Source organism: Artemia sp. Qi Xiang Cuo, chromosome 10 (genome assembly GCF_049724085.1).
Source record: "Artemia sp. Qi Xiang Cuo chromosome 10, ASM4972408v1, whole genome shotgun sequence".
Lineage (NCBI taxonomy): Eukaryota > Metazoa > Arthropoda > Branchiopoda > Anostraca > Artemiidae > Artemia > Artemia sp. Qi Xiang Cuo.
Genome location: NC_142803.1, coordinates 66,389,842 through 66,408,558, shown reverse-complemented (window position 1 = coordinate 66,408,558; position 18,717 = coordinate 66,389,842). Strand labels below are relative to the sequence as shown.

The 18,717-nt window shown below is 33.9% G+C and overlaps 1 protein-coding gene across 2 annotated transcripts in view; it reads left to right on the top strand.

The window, feature by feature from the left end:
• The first annotated feature begins 5,724 nt into the window (after positions 1-5,724).
• LOC148948063 (fidgetin-like protein 1) overlaps positions 5,725-18,717 on the top strand; it is an 86,403-nt gene continuing 73,410 nt past the window's right edge. For both annotated transcript variants that reach the window (XM_089095189.1, XM_089095188.1), the window contains exons 1-2: positions 5,725-5,855; positions 15,659-15,786. In XM_089095189.1, coding sequence (XP_088951315.1) covers positions 5,737-5,855; positions 15,659-15,786 — 247 coding nt within the window. In that variant the 5' untranslated portion in view covers positions 5,725-5,736. The remainder of the gene's footprint in view (positions 5,856-15,658; positions 15,787-18,717) is intronic.

Sequence of the window (18,717 nt, the reverse complement as noted above, 5' to 3'; positions counted from 1 at the left end):
TTGTATGTGGCTCCACATGATTATGACAGAGCTAGAGTTAATAAATATAAACCATTATCATATTGGATGTATGCCCCTTGAAGTTGTATGCGGTTCCACATGATTATGACAGAACTAGAGTTAATAAATATAAACCATTATCATATTGGATGTATGCCTCCTGAAGTTATATGTGGCTCCACATGATTATGACAGAGCTAGAGTTAATAAATATAGTCCATTATCATACTGGATTCATGCCCCCTGCAGTTGTATGTGGCTTTACACGTGTATGACAAAGGTGGCCTACACTTGTAGCTTTACAAGATTGTGACATAGCTGGAGTTAACAAATATAGTCAATTATCAAATTGAATTTACACCCCCGCCCCCCCCCCAAGTTGAATGTGGCTTCAAAAGATTGTGACAGAGCTGGCTTCACGCGCGTGATTTCAAACGATCATGACTGAGCTAGAGTTAATAAATTTGGTTAATTATCCTATAGGATCTATATCTCCTGACAATGGCGGATCCAGGGGGGAGGGCGAGGGGGTGCGTGCCCCCCTAACGTAGTCTAAAGTAGTGTAATTTACTTAATTAACGCAAGTTTGCAGTAAATAAACTTGCTCCTGACGCAAGTTTATCGGATAAACCTGTTTTGCGCCCCCCCCCCCCCCCTGAAAAAAAAATCCTGGTTCCGCCCCTGTCTCCTAAAGTTGTATTGGAGGGATGTATTGAAGACGTAAATCGTATTAAGAACATGGAATCGTAATTGAAGTTTGTTTATTTAGCTTTTGATAGTATGTTTTGTTGCCAGAAATTGTTTAAAAAATCCTGCGATTTTGCTGCTTTCATATTATCAGATTAAAAGGGTTCTTCCGTCGTCCAGTTGTTAGCTAACAATTTGCGGAACCACGGTTTTGAGCGGGAAATTCAAACAAAATTCTGATCAAGATAGTGTTGCAGTAAGTTTATCTCAGCTTGATAATACCCAACTGACGCCAAAGCTTTTAAGTTCAAATAATAGAATATTTCAAATTGTTCATATCTTAAAGAAAATAGAATGTAACTATTAATGCCAGCAAGTGAAACAAAGGCACTAAGCATTTAATGAATTGGTAAAGTTTATTAAATTTAAGTGAAAATTAAAACACCAGTGCATAAGCTTTCTTGAAGGAACTGTTTAGTGTATTTACATAAGTTATCCCATGCATAAAGGAAATGGATAGACCTAGTAAAAATTTTAATGTGATTGCATAAGTGAAACTGTCAGATTGTTGATCATATCAAATTGCTATGACTTTTAATTTGTCTATATCTCTTTCTAATGACTTAATTTACGTCTTTTTGACAAAGTAAAACTGAGAAATAAATTTAATTGATGAAAAATATATATTGACCGAAGGAGCAAATCAAAGGAATTTCAATTTAGGAGAAAAGTATATATTGCCAATGAAATGGAGGGGGGCAAAGTAAGTAAAATAAGAAATAATAGCTGTCCTCGATTCGCTATCAAAATTATAAGAAGGTAGCCATCCTGCTTAATTTTGAATATTTTGCTTTAGATTCCCTAACAATTTCCTTCAATAAACATTTGATTTTTTAGAGAAATCCTCTAAGAATGATAGCTAACAGTTTTCTGTTGGACGGAGGAAAAACCTCTTAAATCGGGAATGTGATTAATTTCAAAACGGCGCAACGGTTGAAGAGAAAAGCTGCTTCCAAAAGCTTAACAGTGACTGACAATGATATCTGATCTTTCGGATTGGTTAAGTAGAAACCTACACCATATGTGTCTTAATAAAATGAAAAAAATATGGCACTCGTGTTTTGATATATAAAAAATAAACATCCAGATGCAGTTTAGGTAGTTTTTGGTTGTAGCAGGTGCCAAATTCAGGAAAAAGAATGAGGAATGAAAAATCAGCATAAATGGGCTAAATTTAAGCTAAATGAAAAATGAGCTAAAAAACGTGGCACCAAACCATTGGGTGTTTTCAAATTGCTCACAGTACTTGTTTAATTGAGTATCTCCAGACACCCAAAACCGTATTTTGAACAATCTTGCAGAACAAATAGTTGAGACATACCGAAAAAATTAGGGATCCTCAAAAGACCCCATCCTGGGAAACAACGTTGACGATATAGGCTTGGTATGTAAAGGGTTAAGAAGATTTAGCTTCCCGTAAATGTATAGTAGTCCTTGGGAGTAACATATTGTTGGTGTTAGTGAATTTCTTCGGACGAAAAGTATTGTCATATAGAACTAACTAATTTTGCTTATTTATATTCACGGTTGAACTAGGCAACACTCGCAAAAATTTAGTTTTGCTTAAAAATTCGTAATTTTAAAACAGTCAAAAAGAAAACCGCAGTTTTTGGGTATCATTAGAGCTAAGACAGATTCAGCTTGTTCTTGGAAAGAGGTTTTGTTCGGTATCCTTGGTACTTTAATGACCCTGATAAGAGACATGTACACAAATGTAGTGTTGAATAACACATTACTGTGAGCTCATTCTAACTAAAATTTAGTATTCTAGTGCCCTTTTATGAGTAACACAGTAGTGTGGCGTCATTTAAGGGGCTGGGAATGGGAGCATTTGCCGTCCCTTCGTTTTAGTTTCTAACTTCCCTAAAACATTTCTACAAGATATGGGAAACTTTCTCACATAAACAAAGAGTCCCAGGGCTATATTGCCACAGGTATCTTTGAGACTTTACACATAAAAAGTGATTTTTTTTTCATGGAAATCTTTTTTTTTTTTCATTAGGCGTGTTTTTTTAAACATGTTTTTTTTAGTTTTCATCTATTCAGGAGATTGGGAGAGAGACTAAACAAGAGGATGAATTTCAAATCTCTAATCAAGAGTTTTCTACTTCGGAGATAATGGTACACTTGCTAGGCTTCCCAGCCTTTCTAATCCAGAAGGTGGCATATAGCACTTTACAATTAAATTATTAAAAAAGGTTTGTATAAGTTGCTTAGAGCAAGGAATAAGCTTTTAATCGAATCATTAGACATCTATGAGATCTCTTAACCTGCTCGTCTTGGCAGAACCGAAATAAGAAATAAATAACGAGGCTCATACTAACCATTCAAAACAGTGAATTTACTTGTTTTTCAAGATGAATGGCTCGAAACCTACAGCTGAGTGGAATCATCACAAAGCGATTGGCTATCTTAGAATTTGTATTCCCTTCAATTTTGACTCTCTTCGGGCCAAAATTAATGTTTTGCGGCAGAAACCGCCACTTTGCTGCACCACTGTCTTAATAAGACCACCATCTTGTGATGGTTAATCAACAACACCGGTAGTCACTGCAACATTCATGACATTATCAGTTTACGAAATATGAATAAAGACTGAGCTAATGGCGGCATTCCATGATTCGATCAGCATAGTGTAGAGCCATTTTTGATGTGGCTAAAAACAACTTCTACTCTATTGTTTGGACCATGACAAATTGGTTTACTATTTTAGGATCAGTGTTTCCTGGCATTTTGATCCTTTTTTGGCATGGTTTGGCGTTTTGCAGCACAAGATGGCAGAAAGCAACCATGGAAAGTAATATAATGATTAAAAAAATTTGAAAAATGATACCGTTCAGCCAGAACTGATAATCAACAATAAGATATAAATAATAATCAACAATAATTATAATAATCAACATATAAGAGATAATCAACAATAAGAGATAATCAACAATAAGAGATAAATCAACAATAAATGCAAAATTGCCTCGTTTACTGATGTTTTATCTATTAGTCCTAGTTGAACTTCGTTAAAGTAATGATCCTAGAGCTGTTTAGTTTTAGTTTTAAAGATCGCAATTTAGGGTGGCTTTTGGATACAGAGTCGAAATATTCATTTAAGGTTTGAACAAATTTCACTGTCTTGGAAATTTCTTATTTTTTGCCTGTTTTTTGTTCTTGATGGAACGACAGTGTGGTCTTCGTCGTTATTTATTGTATAAAGGTTCTCGAAAAGGACCGGCCAGTTTTCTTTTAATAAATGAAGACATTAAAGTCCTCATTTGTGTTTTAATTTTTTTTGCATATAGTGTCTTTGATCCATCTCAATAGCCCCATCAGCATTCCTTAAAGTTTCACCTTAGTGCCCTTAGCCCTTTCAGACATAACCCAGAATCAAGCATTCAACGCTTCCCACATGATTAATCCTGCATGTAAACAATGGGCAAATTGGATAATTTGTGACCTTTACCCAGTGGGCTATGAGGGGCTTGGCATTCCTGAATTTGTGATAATTAGAACTTTTGAAAACTTTAAACAAACCCATTTTTTCAGAATTACGACGTGCTAAAGTGAGGGTCATTTAAAAAGGGCAAGGTAGAGGATGGTTTCTTTTCCACCATTTTTCCAACTCCCGCTCAACGTGCCCAGAAAATTTCAACCTAATGCCCTCAGCTGTTCTGTAGATATTGCTGATAAGCCTTTTTGGCACCCAGCATACAAATGATGTGTTTTGATTTTATTCAACACATCCCCCATCCAACATTTCCTGAAAGTTTCACTTTGATATAGCAGACCATTTTGAGACCCAATACCCATCATGCCTCACTTTCCCAGTACTTTGTTGTACTTTGTACCACAAAGTACAACAAATGTACTTTGTTTTCCCAGTACTTTGTAATACACTTCTTTAGAAGGAAGGGAGCTTCCTTCAATTTCCCTTTGTTGTTTCTGTTGTCACTTTCCCCATACAAGGTGGCTCTAGAAAAAAAAATAATAATTATACATTGAAACTTAATGGCTCTTTGTTATAAGCAATGCATATGCGTGGGCTCAGATTTTTAACAAGAACCTGAAATGATTTTTTACAACAAGATCTTTATAACTATGTGTTTATAATTTTAATCTGTCCTATTAAAATGACTTTTAATGTACGTTTACAGAAAATTCTTTTTCTTTGGGGGGGGGTGCACATTTTAAGATTGATAAAACTTTTCTTTAGTTGTAGGCCTATAAATTCCAGCTAATTTCTTCATATATTGATAAAAATTCTTTCTTTCGTCAAGATGAAACACAAACTATGCTGTTTGGTTCAATTGTTGCTCACCATCCAATTGTTGCTCACCATTGTTCGTGACCGAACTTATACAAACGCATCAGCGTAACAAATTTTCTTTTCAATGATTAAGCTTAAAGCGATTCTCCATTTGAAGCGTGCCTCAAACTTACAATCACATGTTTTCTAAAATGAATAAGTGATTTCATTTAGCCTAAAGTCTTAGTCATTTAGTCTCAAGTGATTTCATTTAGCCTACCAGCAGTGTTTTTGTAGGCAGATCATATCTGAACAAATGGCTATGATTGGACAGTCATTATAACTGGAAAGCTTTCGAATATCCTGACGCCTGGGATTGGCTATCCAGTCAAAGCTAGCCCTGCTGCTGGAAAAGTAAATGACTATCAATCAAGGCGAGGCTTAAGCATATTTCGGCAATGCTGCAAATAAAAACCTTCGCTTTTTCATTGTACTTCGATCTGTAAAAGTAGATTTAAGTTTAGATCTAACGTCTATTTAATAAAAATTTTGGTCCATTTTTACAATATGGCAATTAAAGATTTGCAAAAATTTTGTGATTTTTTCTTATTATACTTAATTGTCTAGTCTAGGCTCTATGGTAGTTAATTTTTATTAAAAGGATAGGCCGAACAATTCCTGATCTATTGGGAGTGTTGTTTGAGCACTGCAATGTTCAAATTTCAAAAACTGAATTCCGTGGTTTTTTCAAGATGGACGAGAACTTTAAATTTAAATGCCACCTTTATAAACAAAAGTCTAAAGATAAACACGCTAAAGCAGATTTTCTCAGAAATAACCTGATATTTCATACTGATGAATATCTTAAAAGGCAAGTCTAGGCTACTTAGTGATACCAGTCTTTTGTTTGCCTCAACTTCATAGACCTAGGCTAGAGAACTAGGGTAAAAGACCTGTTTTTGGGAAAGACCACTTTTCTTTAGCATTCCAGAAAAATAGCAATAGGTTTTAGGACCACCCCTATTTTACTACAGCATCATGCAATGTGAGGGTAGGCTAGTTACTAGAGGGACACCACCATTTGACTAGCCTATTGGAAAAAGCTACTTTATAATCTTATATAGAATGGTACTATCCAATCTCCTTATAATTAAAAACATTTTAGTCATCTAGTTGGAAAATTTGGCCCATCTGTATAGGCCTAGGAAAAATCTATATTTGCCAACTAGTTGACAATAAATTTTGTCTCAGCAAAACTTTCATTTTCCAACTAGTTGACTTATAACTTCTCTCCAGCAACACTTAAATTTGCCTACTAGTTGACAATAAATGTTGCCCCAGCAAAACTTTAGGCCTAATTTTCCAACTAGGCCTAGTTGACTAATAACTTCTCCCCAGAAAAACTTAATTTTTCCAACTAGTTGACAATAAATTTTTACCCAGCAAAACTTTCATTTTCCAACTAGGCCTAGTTGACTAATAACTTCTCCCCAGAAAAACTTAATTTTTCCAACTAGTTGACAATAAATGTTGCCCCAGCAAAACTTTCATTTTCCAACTAGGCCTAGTTGACTAATAACTTCTCCCCAGAAAAACTTAATTTTTCCAACTAGTTGACAATAAATTTTGACCCAGCAAAACTTTCAGTTTCCAACTAGGCCTAGTTGACTAATAACTTCTCCCCAGAAAAACTTAATTTTTCCAACTAGTTGACAATAAATTTTGACCCAGCAAAACTTTCATTTTTCAACTAGCTGACTAATAACTTCTCCCCAGCAAAACTTAATTTTGCCAACTAGCTGGAAACAAACATTGTCCCAGAAAACAATTCATTTTCCAACTAGTAACTCCTCCCCTCCTAGGAAGTTCCCATTTCCTTTAAATTTTTCTTTATGACATACTCTCATCCCAGACAAGGACAACCTGCTTTCCTTTCAGCCCTAGAAAGTTGGTCAAAAAGGAAATATTTTGGCAATTTGTCATCCTTCATCTGCAGAAGGTGCCCTAGCCATCTCAACCTTTCTTTCATTATATCCCTAGAAAGCAGGACTGAACCACACTTTTTTTGTACAGCCTACTGTTTGAAATATGGTCTGTCAGCCAGGTGCCAAAAACAATCTGTAGGCAAACTTAATTTTTCCAACTAGTTGACTAATAAATTCTCCCCAGCAACTCTTAAATTTGCCATTTTAACATTTGCCTCTCAATTACTTGGACTATCTGTCTTGGCTTTTCTCTGTCTACAATTAGCCATGTCTTGATGCATCCTATGCAACCTACTGCAAAATACTTGATAACTTCAGTTCAAAATCAAGAGAAAAAATTACTTTATAAGCTTATATCTATCAATCATTTTATTAATAGTAAAACACTATTACAAACACAAAGAAAAATTATTTGGCCCAAGAAGCTTGGCTTGTTGTGGGCCATACAACACAATAATAAAGCACTAAAAGTATATATAGAATGGTACTTTCCAATCTCCTTATAATTAAAAACATTTTAGTCATCTAGTTTTGAAAATTTGGCTTATCCATATAGGAGAAATCTATATTTGCCAACTAGTTGACAATAAATGTTGCCCCAGCAAAACCTTCCTTTTCCAACTAGTTGACTAATAACTTCTCCCCAGCAAAACTTAATTTTTCCAACTAGTTGACTAATAACTTCTCTCCAGAAACACTTATATTTGCCAACTAGTTGACAATAAATTTTATGTCCTTTGGATATCTGTTACTAGAACCTGCCTTCTTGGTCAAATTTTAATCAATAATTTGTCAGCATAAATTAACAATGTGTTCTCTGTTTTGACAAGCAATTGAAAAGAAATAATTATATTTAATATTTGTGATTTATAGAATAAATATCAAGCAAAAAAAAGTTACATTTTTAGAATGATGTAGATAATTTTGGAGACCACACTGCCTTTCCATGACAATAAAATAAAAGTTCAAAATAGGGATAAAATCCTTTTTAATAGACAGTGTATAGAAAATTCACAAAAAATACCAGATATTTTGGTCACATATACAGTGACTGTCATCAGTAGTAAAACTACTGATGACAGTTACTACTGATGATAGTCACTGTATATGTGACCTTTTCATGGTCACTATTACAGTCACAGTCACTGATGACAGTCACTATTACAGTGACTGTCATCAGTAGTAAAACTACTGATGATGGTCACTGTATATGTGACCAAAATATCTGGTATTTTTTGTGAATTTTCTATACACTGTCTATTAAAAAGGATTTTATCCCTTTTTTGAACTTTTATTTTATTTTTAGAATTAAAAGAAAATCAGCTTTCTGTTAGTATGTTAATAAAAGTGAAACACTAAAAGGATATAAGACATCAAAATAGGATAATGGTTATTTCCAAAAAGAGGTCCTTGTATGTTAAGTCAATAAACTAACAATTTCAAGTATTTGATCTTTAATAATTTTAGTAATAACCATGGGCGTAGGGAGGGGGGAGGAGGGGCAGCTGCCCCCCTCCCCCGGACCTTCAAATTTACATTAGATTTGGCTAAAAAAGCAGATGGTTGGAAAAGCAGTTGATAAAAGGCCCTCCATCACACTATCAACTGCCCCCCCCCTCCCCCTAGACAATATGCTGTCTACGCCCATGGTAATAACCATACTGATGTATAGCATAGATTTTAAGCTTTTATCTGATACACACAATTCTTCTTTGTTAACAAGATGTGAAAGTTTTAGTTTTACATAATTTTGCTCAATTGGATAGCCTACTGGTTTTTTACCCTAGTTTGTTTTAAGGTAAATTAATTTCTTAAGGCAATTAATTAAAAATGCATGTTAAAATCATAGTTGAAATTGTGGAGCCTATGTACAGTAAGGGTTGTTCAGAAAGAAACACTAAAAAATTCTAAAAATAACTTTTAAAAAATCCCCAAATACAGCCAAATTACTTAGCCTAGGCTATATCATTCCTGAAAGCACTTTAGTATATATTGAACAGTCCTAATAATTGACTAACAAAGGTACTTGTCTATTATATAAAACACTAGAGAAGTGAAGTTTGGTGAATGCTAATGAAATAAAACAAAATTATGTTGAAACTATAATAGTTTAGAAACAAATTTGGGCTATAAATTTTCACATTAGGAGGGGGTAGAGCATAGCATATATTAAATATGTAACCTAAACAAACCTAGTGTAACCTAACCAAACCTATTTAACTTAATAAAGTGAAAATACTGCTATCTGAAATGATTCTTGAGGATCCATGGTGAGACACTATATTCTATCACTAGCCAAAGCAAACTAACTGGTGTCCTCAAGAATTGCATTAATAATGAGCTTTTCTTTGTCTTTGAGATGGTCAGCCAATGCCAAAGCTTCCAATTTAATAATTCACATATGACCTTAACAATTTTGCTTGCAAAGTATTATATTTTCACAATATTTTATTGTCACCAAGCTTCCTTTCTTGAGTGTGTTTTATATAAAGGACAAGTACCCAAAATATATTTGAACTTGACCAGTCAACAAGAACTAGAGGACACCATGAAGCTGTACTGTAAACAAGCCAACACCAGAATACAGAACAACTTCTTCCCGAATAGAGTTGTGGGGCTCTGGAACTCCCTAAGCAAAGAAGCAGTCTCAGCCCCTAGTGTTGAGGCTGTCAAGGGAGCCATGGACAAAGGCTGGTCATCCAAGCCATGGCTTCAAGAATAGGATGCATCCAATGCATTGACTCAACATCTTCACTAATCAGCCCCTAAAGAATTATTCCTTATTTGCTGGACAATGTAATTTAAGGTAACATAAATTGAATCATCATTGACAAAATCAAGAAACAGAAAATGTATTAGGAAATATACCTACAAGGTAAAATTCTAGACAAGCTATTTTGGGCTATCTTGGAAAGGGGTTAGGTTAAGAAAATGAATTTCAGTAATGAATCCAGGTTCAAAAACATACTCCAGGAAGGCATTGCCAAGCTTCTATATTAATCCTCTTCTGATTTCTATGTCTTAGAAATTTGCTTATTTGACAGGTCTATAACCTATTGGAATTTTTGACCAAACAACATTTTACCTTAGTTTTCAGTTTTCGTTTTTGTTTTCTCTGGTTTTTAGTTTTGAAAATGCAATTTCTGTTATTTGAGTAGAATTTTAAGCCACATCAACTTTTTTTTCTAAATTTAGGAAATATATTTGCAGATCTTTGAAACCTCACAAATTGGGATTGAGCAAAGTTGTGAAGCTGAAAATATTTTTCTTGTACTTCAATTAAGCAGAATTAGGTTTATTCATACATTAAAACCATGATTTTCCATGAGTTTTATTTTGGTTGTCACAAGAATATTTAGGTAAAAAAAACTCTGCACCAAGCTTTGGTTGCCGTACTAAATTGTGAAACAAAATAGAAACAAGTAGAAAGTAATTCTTCAAGTTTGATTATGCTTTTCTTGTAAAAAGTCATCACCTGTTATTTCTTTTCTATGCAATTACTGTAAACTGGGTGAATACCATCAATGTAACCTCTTATCTTTTAATAAATGCTTTAATGACATTCAATATGCATTAAATCTAGATTTTTTTGGAATTTGTTTTATATATATGATTTAAATATTTGTGCTTTACTTAACAAAAAATTAAGGAATAAAAGTGATATTGTCAGAATGAGAAGAAAATAAAGATTCTTTTGATATGTGAATAAAGTTTGAAACTCTAAGTTGATAAATAAGGTAAATGATCATCAAACAGTTTGTGGTAACAAACTATAAGTAAGGAGCAACCCAGCTCAATGGTAACCGAAACTGTAGAAAACGGAATTTTGATACCAATAGATACATCAAAAGAATCAGATTCTAATAGTAATTTCAAATATATAAGTTTCATCAAGTTTAGTCCTACCTATCAAAAGTTACGTGCCTGAGAAAATTTTGCTGATTTTCGAAAAAAGGGGGAAAGACCCCCTAAAAGTTATAGCACCTTAATGAAAATCATACCATCATATTCAGCTAATCAGAGAACCCTACTGCAGAGGTTTCAAGCTTCTTACCTACAAAAATGTGGAATTTTGCATTTTTTGCCAAAGAAAGATCATGGATGCGTGTTTATTTGTTTGTTTTTTTTCCCACGGGTGATCATATCGACCCAATGGTCCTAGAATATCGTGGGAGGGCTCATTCAAACGGAAATTAAAAGTTCTAGTGCCCTTTTTAGTGACCAAAAGATGGAGGGCAACTAGGCCCCCTCCCATGCTCATTTTTTTCTCAAAGTCACCCGACCAAAATTTTGAGATAGCCATTTTGTTCAGCATGGGCGAAAATATGATAACTATGTCTTTTAGGGTGACTTAATCCCCTGAAGTCCCGGGGGAGGGCTGAAAGTTATGAAGTTTACCAAGTGTTAACATATAGTATTGGTTATTGGGAAGTATACAGACGTTTTCAGGGGGGATTTTTTATGATAGTGGGGGGAGTGGGTAGGGGGTTTTAAGTGGGAGGATCTTGCCATGGAGGAAGTTTTGATGGGGGAAAGGACATTGCTATGAAGGAGGTACCGGATTTCCCAGCATTATTTAAAATAAGATCAGAAATTATTTATAAAAAAAACAAGTTTTTTAACTTAAAGTAAGGAGCAACATCAAAACTTAAAACGACAGAAAACATTACGTATATGATTGGGTTCACCTCCTAGTCAATACCTCGCTCTTTAAGCCAAAGATTATTTAGTACTTTACTTTCATAAGACCTATTTATTCTAATTCACGGCATTTGTGATTAAGGGGTCATTTTTAAAGAATTGGAACAAAATTCGAACTTTAGCTTAAAGAGCAAGGTATTGACTAGGGGGCGAACCCTATAATATATGTATTAAAAATGTATGAATATAGAAGTTCGTTACGTAAGTTAATTTGTAAGTTACATATAGGCTATTTATTACTAATAAAAACGTTCGTAAATAAAATTAAACAGGTTTCGAGAAAGCCATTTAACTAAATAAAAGTAAAAAAAATATTCAAATTTTGTTTTAATTATTCAAGTACGGTGAGCCAAAATCAAAACCTGCATTAATTCAAAAACGTTCAAAAATTAAATTAAAAAAATTTAGTTTTTTTAACTGAAAGTAAGGAACAATGTTAAAACTTAAAACGAACAGAAATTATTCGTGCATGAAAGGGGCTGTCCCCTCCTCAACGCCACTCTTTACGCTAAAGTTTGACTTTCTCACAACTCTAATTTTTTTTAAACAATGAAAAACTTTAGCGTAAAGAGCGAGGCGTAGAGACGGGGACAGCCCCTTCCATGCACGGAATAATTTCTGTTCTTTTTAAGTTTTAACGTTGTTCCTTACTTTCAGTTAAAAAAAATTGTTTGTTTTATTTAATATAACAAAAAAGGCGAAGTGGTCATTTTAGAATGTTCTTGTAGGTAAGTCAATTAACTAATAATTTGAAGTATTTAAACTATAACTCTATAATAATTTAATAATATAATTATTAATATAATTATATAATTATATTATAATTATATAATAATATAATTATTAATTATATTTATAATATTAATTATATAATAATATAATTATATAATAACTCTGTAATAATTTTAGCAATAACTCTATTAATGCATAGCTTAGGTTTTTAGCTATTCAATTATATAGCCTATACAAATCTGTTCAATTAATAGCTGGCCACTAGATGTTAAGGTTATATTCTTACATAATTTAACTCATTTTATTAATAGTTTTATACCCAGTTTACTGCTAATTAATGGGAATGTTCTACTTGTAGCTTACTGCTCCTCTGATGGCTTAGATATTCACAATTCTACTGCAATCACTCAGGCAACTGGGTTTCGTTGAGTCTAGAATCCTGCTACTCACTATACAATTTATTTTGAGATGAAAAAACAAAGAGATTCATAATTAGGACTATATGTGGGGCCATCAAGGGGGGCTTTCATTTTCAGGAAGTTGACCAAGATATTTGAGTAAAGTAACTCTTTATTTAAAACAGAACATACACACTGTTAATCAACGAAAACACAAATGCCTTAATGCATAATTAAGTGCATTACCTGTTACAAAGAAAAGGAGAAATTATCATGCACACAACATTTTCAATAATTTAAATGACTACATTTTACCAAAATAAAACAAGAAAAACAAAAACAACTTGACAGTACAAAGTTGCAGCATTTTTCTTTAATAAATTAACTGAACCCTATCAGTGCCTTCTCAAATCGGTGATGGCAAATATTTCCTTATGTTTGGTCCCACGCGGAAGAGGGTAAAACTGGCTCTGGTCGTGGGTTGCAAATCCAATGAAAAATATGATCTATGATATGTGGGGTAATTATGATATTGCAAATTTGTCATAAACATTATAGAAAATCTTGATAGAAGAAGATCAAAGGCAAAATCATGGCAAATACAGAAAATTGAAGTCAGATGGATCTGATTTATAGAAAATATACTGGAAAACCCATCTGGGTGTCTTTCTGAAGCTGATTGATCAATATTAAAAAGGATCCTAAGTGCTTTATGGTTTATAAATTTATGCAAAAGGGATATATTAAGATGAGTATTCTTATACTTTCTTTACATTTTAAAGTTCCACAGGGGCTTGTAGTGCAATAGATTTTGAAGAAGTAATGGAAAAGAATGCAATATGAGACTTGACAGCTAATACCATCAGTCCTAATCTCCATCTCATGGCTGTTCTGCCAGGAGGTGCAATGGGGGACTGGAGGCCAGCCATCATATGCTTTTGCACACCTTTCATGTTTACTTTCCCCAGATTTCTCCAGTTATCCACTAGGGGCAAAAGGATTGGGGACAAATGTTCCTTATCTCCCTTTTCAAGGCAGATATTTGAGGTCTATATGGCGTTTCCAGTTTTCCCTGAAAATTTGCACTTGTCGCCTAAGCCTTTCTTGAGGTTTTCAAGATACACTATTTTAATAACCTGGATGCACATATTTTCATTTGATGTACCTTGCTATCTAACTATGGATAGATTATAAGTCCCATTGGAGACTTGCAGCTTTTACCCCTCATGCTCTTCCTTTAAACACAAAATATAAAGTATCCCTGTCCTTTACCCATAACACTTTAAAAGTTTCAACTTAGTCCCCCAAAGCCATTCCCAAATTATTGCAGATATGCTTATCTGATAAATTGGATGTGTAGGCTATAGTGTATTTCAATTTATTCTGTCTCCAAAATTAAAAATGGAATTCACTTTGTCTTCCAACACCCTTTAAAACTTACTCCTAAAACTCCCTATCCATTCCTGAGACATTGGAGATATGCTATTTGGAGGTCCTGGCTGGGCATAGTTTCTTTAAATTTACATTGCTATCTTACCAGGGATAGACTCTATTCAAACAGGGGCCTCAGTTACCCAAACATTAGGCAGATTGAAAACAAAGTTGACCTAGCCTCTAATACTCCCTGAATGTTTCAACTTGATTCCCTAAGCTATTCATTAGATATTTCATCTATGCTAATTTGAGAACCTGGTAAAAGATATTGTCTTTTGATTTATCTTTCTGCCCAGAATTGACTATATAGATTTTTTTTTTGCACAATTGAAGACAAAGCAATTTAGCCTCCACCTGCTTCCTGAAATTAAAATTCAATCCCTCAAGTCATTCCCTGGATATTGCATAGTTGTGATATGCTGGCAATGCATAGTGTCTTTTGATTCTCCTTGCTGCTTGACTGACAGTATATTATAGATCTCAAAGAGGTTTGTGTTGAAAAAACGTTTAGGAGGATAAGGGACCAAACATTTTTACTCACCCATCCTTAGAAACCCAAAATTTGAGTCTCCTTACCCACAGTACTTTCAAATTACCTTGCTGCTTAGCTTTAAATAAATTCTAAGTCTTTTTGGGGTTTATATTGCAAAAATACTTAGGTCGAGTAGAGATAGTAATTTTTAAACAATGGGCTAGAAACAGATAGGGCTATTGGTTGTTAGAAGAGAGGCTGGTTGCTAGAAGAGAGGTAGAGAGGTTGATACTGGAATTAAGTTCCACAAGTTAGATTTGTCAGCATAAAGAATGAATATTTGACACAAAATAAAAAAAAGTTTGACTTCACTGTCATAAAATATTTACATAAAGCTTAATAGAATAGAATAAACTAAATTCCTCCAAATCCCCTATAAAGTAAAAAGAAATTGGCCCCTCCCATCCAAAAAAGATATGATTTTTTTGGAATAAAATTAAGTCATGGGGCAATCAGGATAGATCTTATTAGGTCTACTACTTAAATACAATTTCTATATCATTACTGTCACAAAAAAAGGAATTGACCTTTCTGGGTAGCAGTTAAATTTTTATTTGCTTTGTAGTATATCTGGGTATAAAATAATTTTTTTTAAGTTTGTTGTGTCTTCATTAGCTTTTTTGTTTTGCCATGTGAGGCACCCTAAAACAAGACCAAACAAATCTTGCTTTAAATACAAAAACTATTCATTTGTTCTTACTAAACAATAAAATCCTAATCCTTTGATGGTAACCCTTTTAAGTTCAGAAAATTTAAGAAACTTGATTTTATGGAATAGTTTGAGTTCCATTCAGTTTTTCCTTCCTTCAGTTCAGTTCTCCTTTTTTCCTTCAGTTTGGTTTTTCATAAGAATTCTAAAAATATTTGTTTTTCATTAAGTTTTGTCTTTCAGTTCGGATAGACAGGATTTGGACTCAGGCTATATTCTACGTCAGCTATCAGGAATTGTTGATGACCAGAAAGAAGGCTTAAACAACTATTCTGCATCTTCCCTCCGAATTTCTTCCAACTATCAGAAAAGTGTGTAGACTCTAAAGGTTTTTCTGTATTTTTTTAAATTTATTTTTATTTCTTGATTTGTTTTGTCTATTTTGGTTTTACTGGTTAAATCTAGTTTTGGTGACAAATGAAATATTTACCATAAATTTTTGTAGAATTATCTTATTCCAAAAATTAGTCTTAGGAAAATATCAGTATAATTAAATTATCATTTTCAGCCTAAATTTAATTATTACATGATCAGTTCCCATTAATAATAAATCTTTATTGGGGGTTTAGATATAAAAATAATAGTTTGCATAGCAGTGTTTACTTAAAAGAAAACATTTTTACTTTTTATAGCAAATTACTGTTCTATTGGTAATCTTTGTCAGTAACTAGACTATATGACAATTGGCCTATATATACTTGGCCTTTATTAGTTGACAAGTTGGCATAACCTTGATTGAAATTGATAGAAATTGTCAAGATGGACACTATAATTAGCAAAAATCAAGATAAATCTTTATTCTTTTATGATAGTAAGAAATTGAATGCAGACTGGTTTCTAGTACTTGCTACTGAGTATTTTCAGTAAGATCATATTGTTTCCTATATAATATTATTTCTGTTTAGTGCGACGGCTTATATTTATTACCTACAATGTTGTATGTCCATAGATTTTTTTTCGGTTGACTGTGTTTGGCTGTCAGTGATGGATCCAGTTGGGGGCACGGGAGCCGCGCGCCCTCTTAACGTAGGGGTGGATTTGGGGATAACATCATATTGTAATATTAAATATCACATTTTTCGTAGAGGTGAACTTTTCATTTTTTTGTATGGCAGGGTGGTTTTTATAACTTACTGTTTTATGTATCGATATTTTTAGATCATTTTAATTTCGATAGATTTAATAGAACTTAGTCCTCAGTAGATTTTAGATTAAATTTATCCATTTCCACCACCTACCCACGGCGTATAATCGTTGAGGTTCCCTTTAAATTGCTGGTATTTCTTTGTTCACAACTTTATCAGAGTAAAATATTTTGCGACCCCTTGCTAAAAAAATCCTGGATCTGCCCCTGTTGGCTGTACCATTTGTACTAGGTGATTGGATGAGTGGGTAAGGTCAAGGCTTTGTTCAATTGCTTATCTGTCCAAATTACTAAAGTAGGAAAATAGTTTTTTTTCACCAAATAATTTACATTCACAACATTTCATTTACAAATTATATTTTTTATAATATAAAATGAGTATTTTCTGTGATTTTCATTTCTGTGAAATATTCGTTACAACATTCTTGGTCAACCTTGTTAAGACCATAGGCGGGCTTGCTTTGTTTGCCTCTCATTCCAGGCAATTTAACGGTCCTATGTCAATTTTAAATTCTTGATCAACATGACTGAGACTCTAGGCAGGGCGTGCCTTTCCAGAAACTAACAAACAAGTATGTGTCCAGTAAAGAGTCATACTTACTCCCGCCATTTACCTGTGCTGCAGCCATTTAAACATTTGCCTCTCAATTACTTGGACTATCTGTCTTGGCTTTTTCTTTCTATCTACAATTAATCATGTCTTGATGTAAGCTACTGAAAAATACTTGATAATTTGAATTTGTTGCAGACGAAGATTCAGATTCTTATATTCTACCCCCACTCTATATGTTATACCTCTCAACTCCACATATTTTGAATTGAATTGAATTTATTTATGATCCATTGTAAAGACAATAACAAACGGAGTATAAGAGAGGAAAAAGAAAGAAAAGAAAAAGTCGAAAAATGACAACAAAACAAAAATAAACTTAACAAATTAACCATACAAGCACAATAATTAACCAAATAAATATACAGTACACATAACCAGCACAATAGTTACAAGAAAACAAACAAAAAAACGCAGTACACTTACTGTTTTAAAACGGAACACTGTGGGTGTCCATAGATTCCGTTATTGCATCTGCCCATGGCAGCATTGGGGTCAATAATACCTTATCTCCTATTAGCCCATGAATTACTTGCCCAAGGGGGGAGGCCAAGGAGATATTTAGTATACCGCTAATAAATTCACCAGAACTGCCTTAGTTCCATTGCTGAAAAGGTACGCTAAAAAGGTGCAAGGCACACAAAATTTGGAAGTGCATATGAATTATATAATTTAGCTAGTAGCCGGCGATTAAAACGGAGTTTATTAGATACTATGCTACTGTAGGCACTGGACGGACTGGACTGCACTATACTGGACATGCAGTGCTGGAAATGACGGATGAGGAGCTTTCTAGTTGCCTTAAGGGAGTCATCAATTGGGAGGCCAACATATTTCATTTCTGGTTTTGGAACAACTGATACTCCATCAAGATCAACCTTATGTCCTTCAGAAACTGGGCCCCAGTTGAATAATACTACTTCTGACTTTTCAGCATTAAACTTAAGATTTATCTTTGAATATTTTCAATTCAGAAAGGAAAATTTTTTCTCAAACGTCAGTGCCGTTCGGCTGGGGTTGAAGATTTTCGTCCGCATAAACAATAAGGGATACGTCTACCCCTTCTAAAATACAAGAGGAAACTGTTTGGGACTGTGCGTCCAGTATACAGTTATTAAACGTTATTGGGGATATAAGGGTACCTTGCTTACTCCACGACGAACAGGTATGACTATCTCTGTAATCATTCCGTCAGGCAGATTAACTATCAGAGGCAACGCTATAGCGTTGCCCATAGTAAAGGCCATACGGCTCCAATGTTTTATTATTATTATTATTTTGTTTTCCCAGAGGCACTTCATATGAAAGGAGTCGTCGTATAAACTTCAAAGGGGGCTCATTCGATTGGAAATTGAGAGTTCTTTTAAGGGTCAAAAGTGATTGAAAAGCAGCTAACACCCCTTCCACGCCCACCATTTCCCCAAACACATCCAGTCAAAATTTTGAGATAGCCATTTTGTTCTATGCAGTTGATTTCCAGATAGAAAT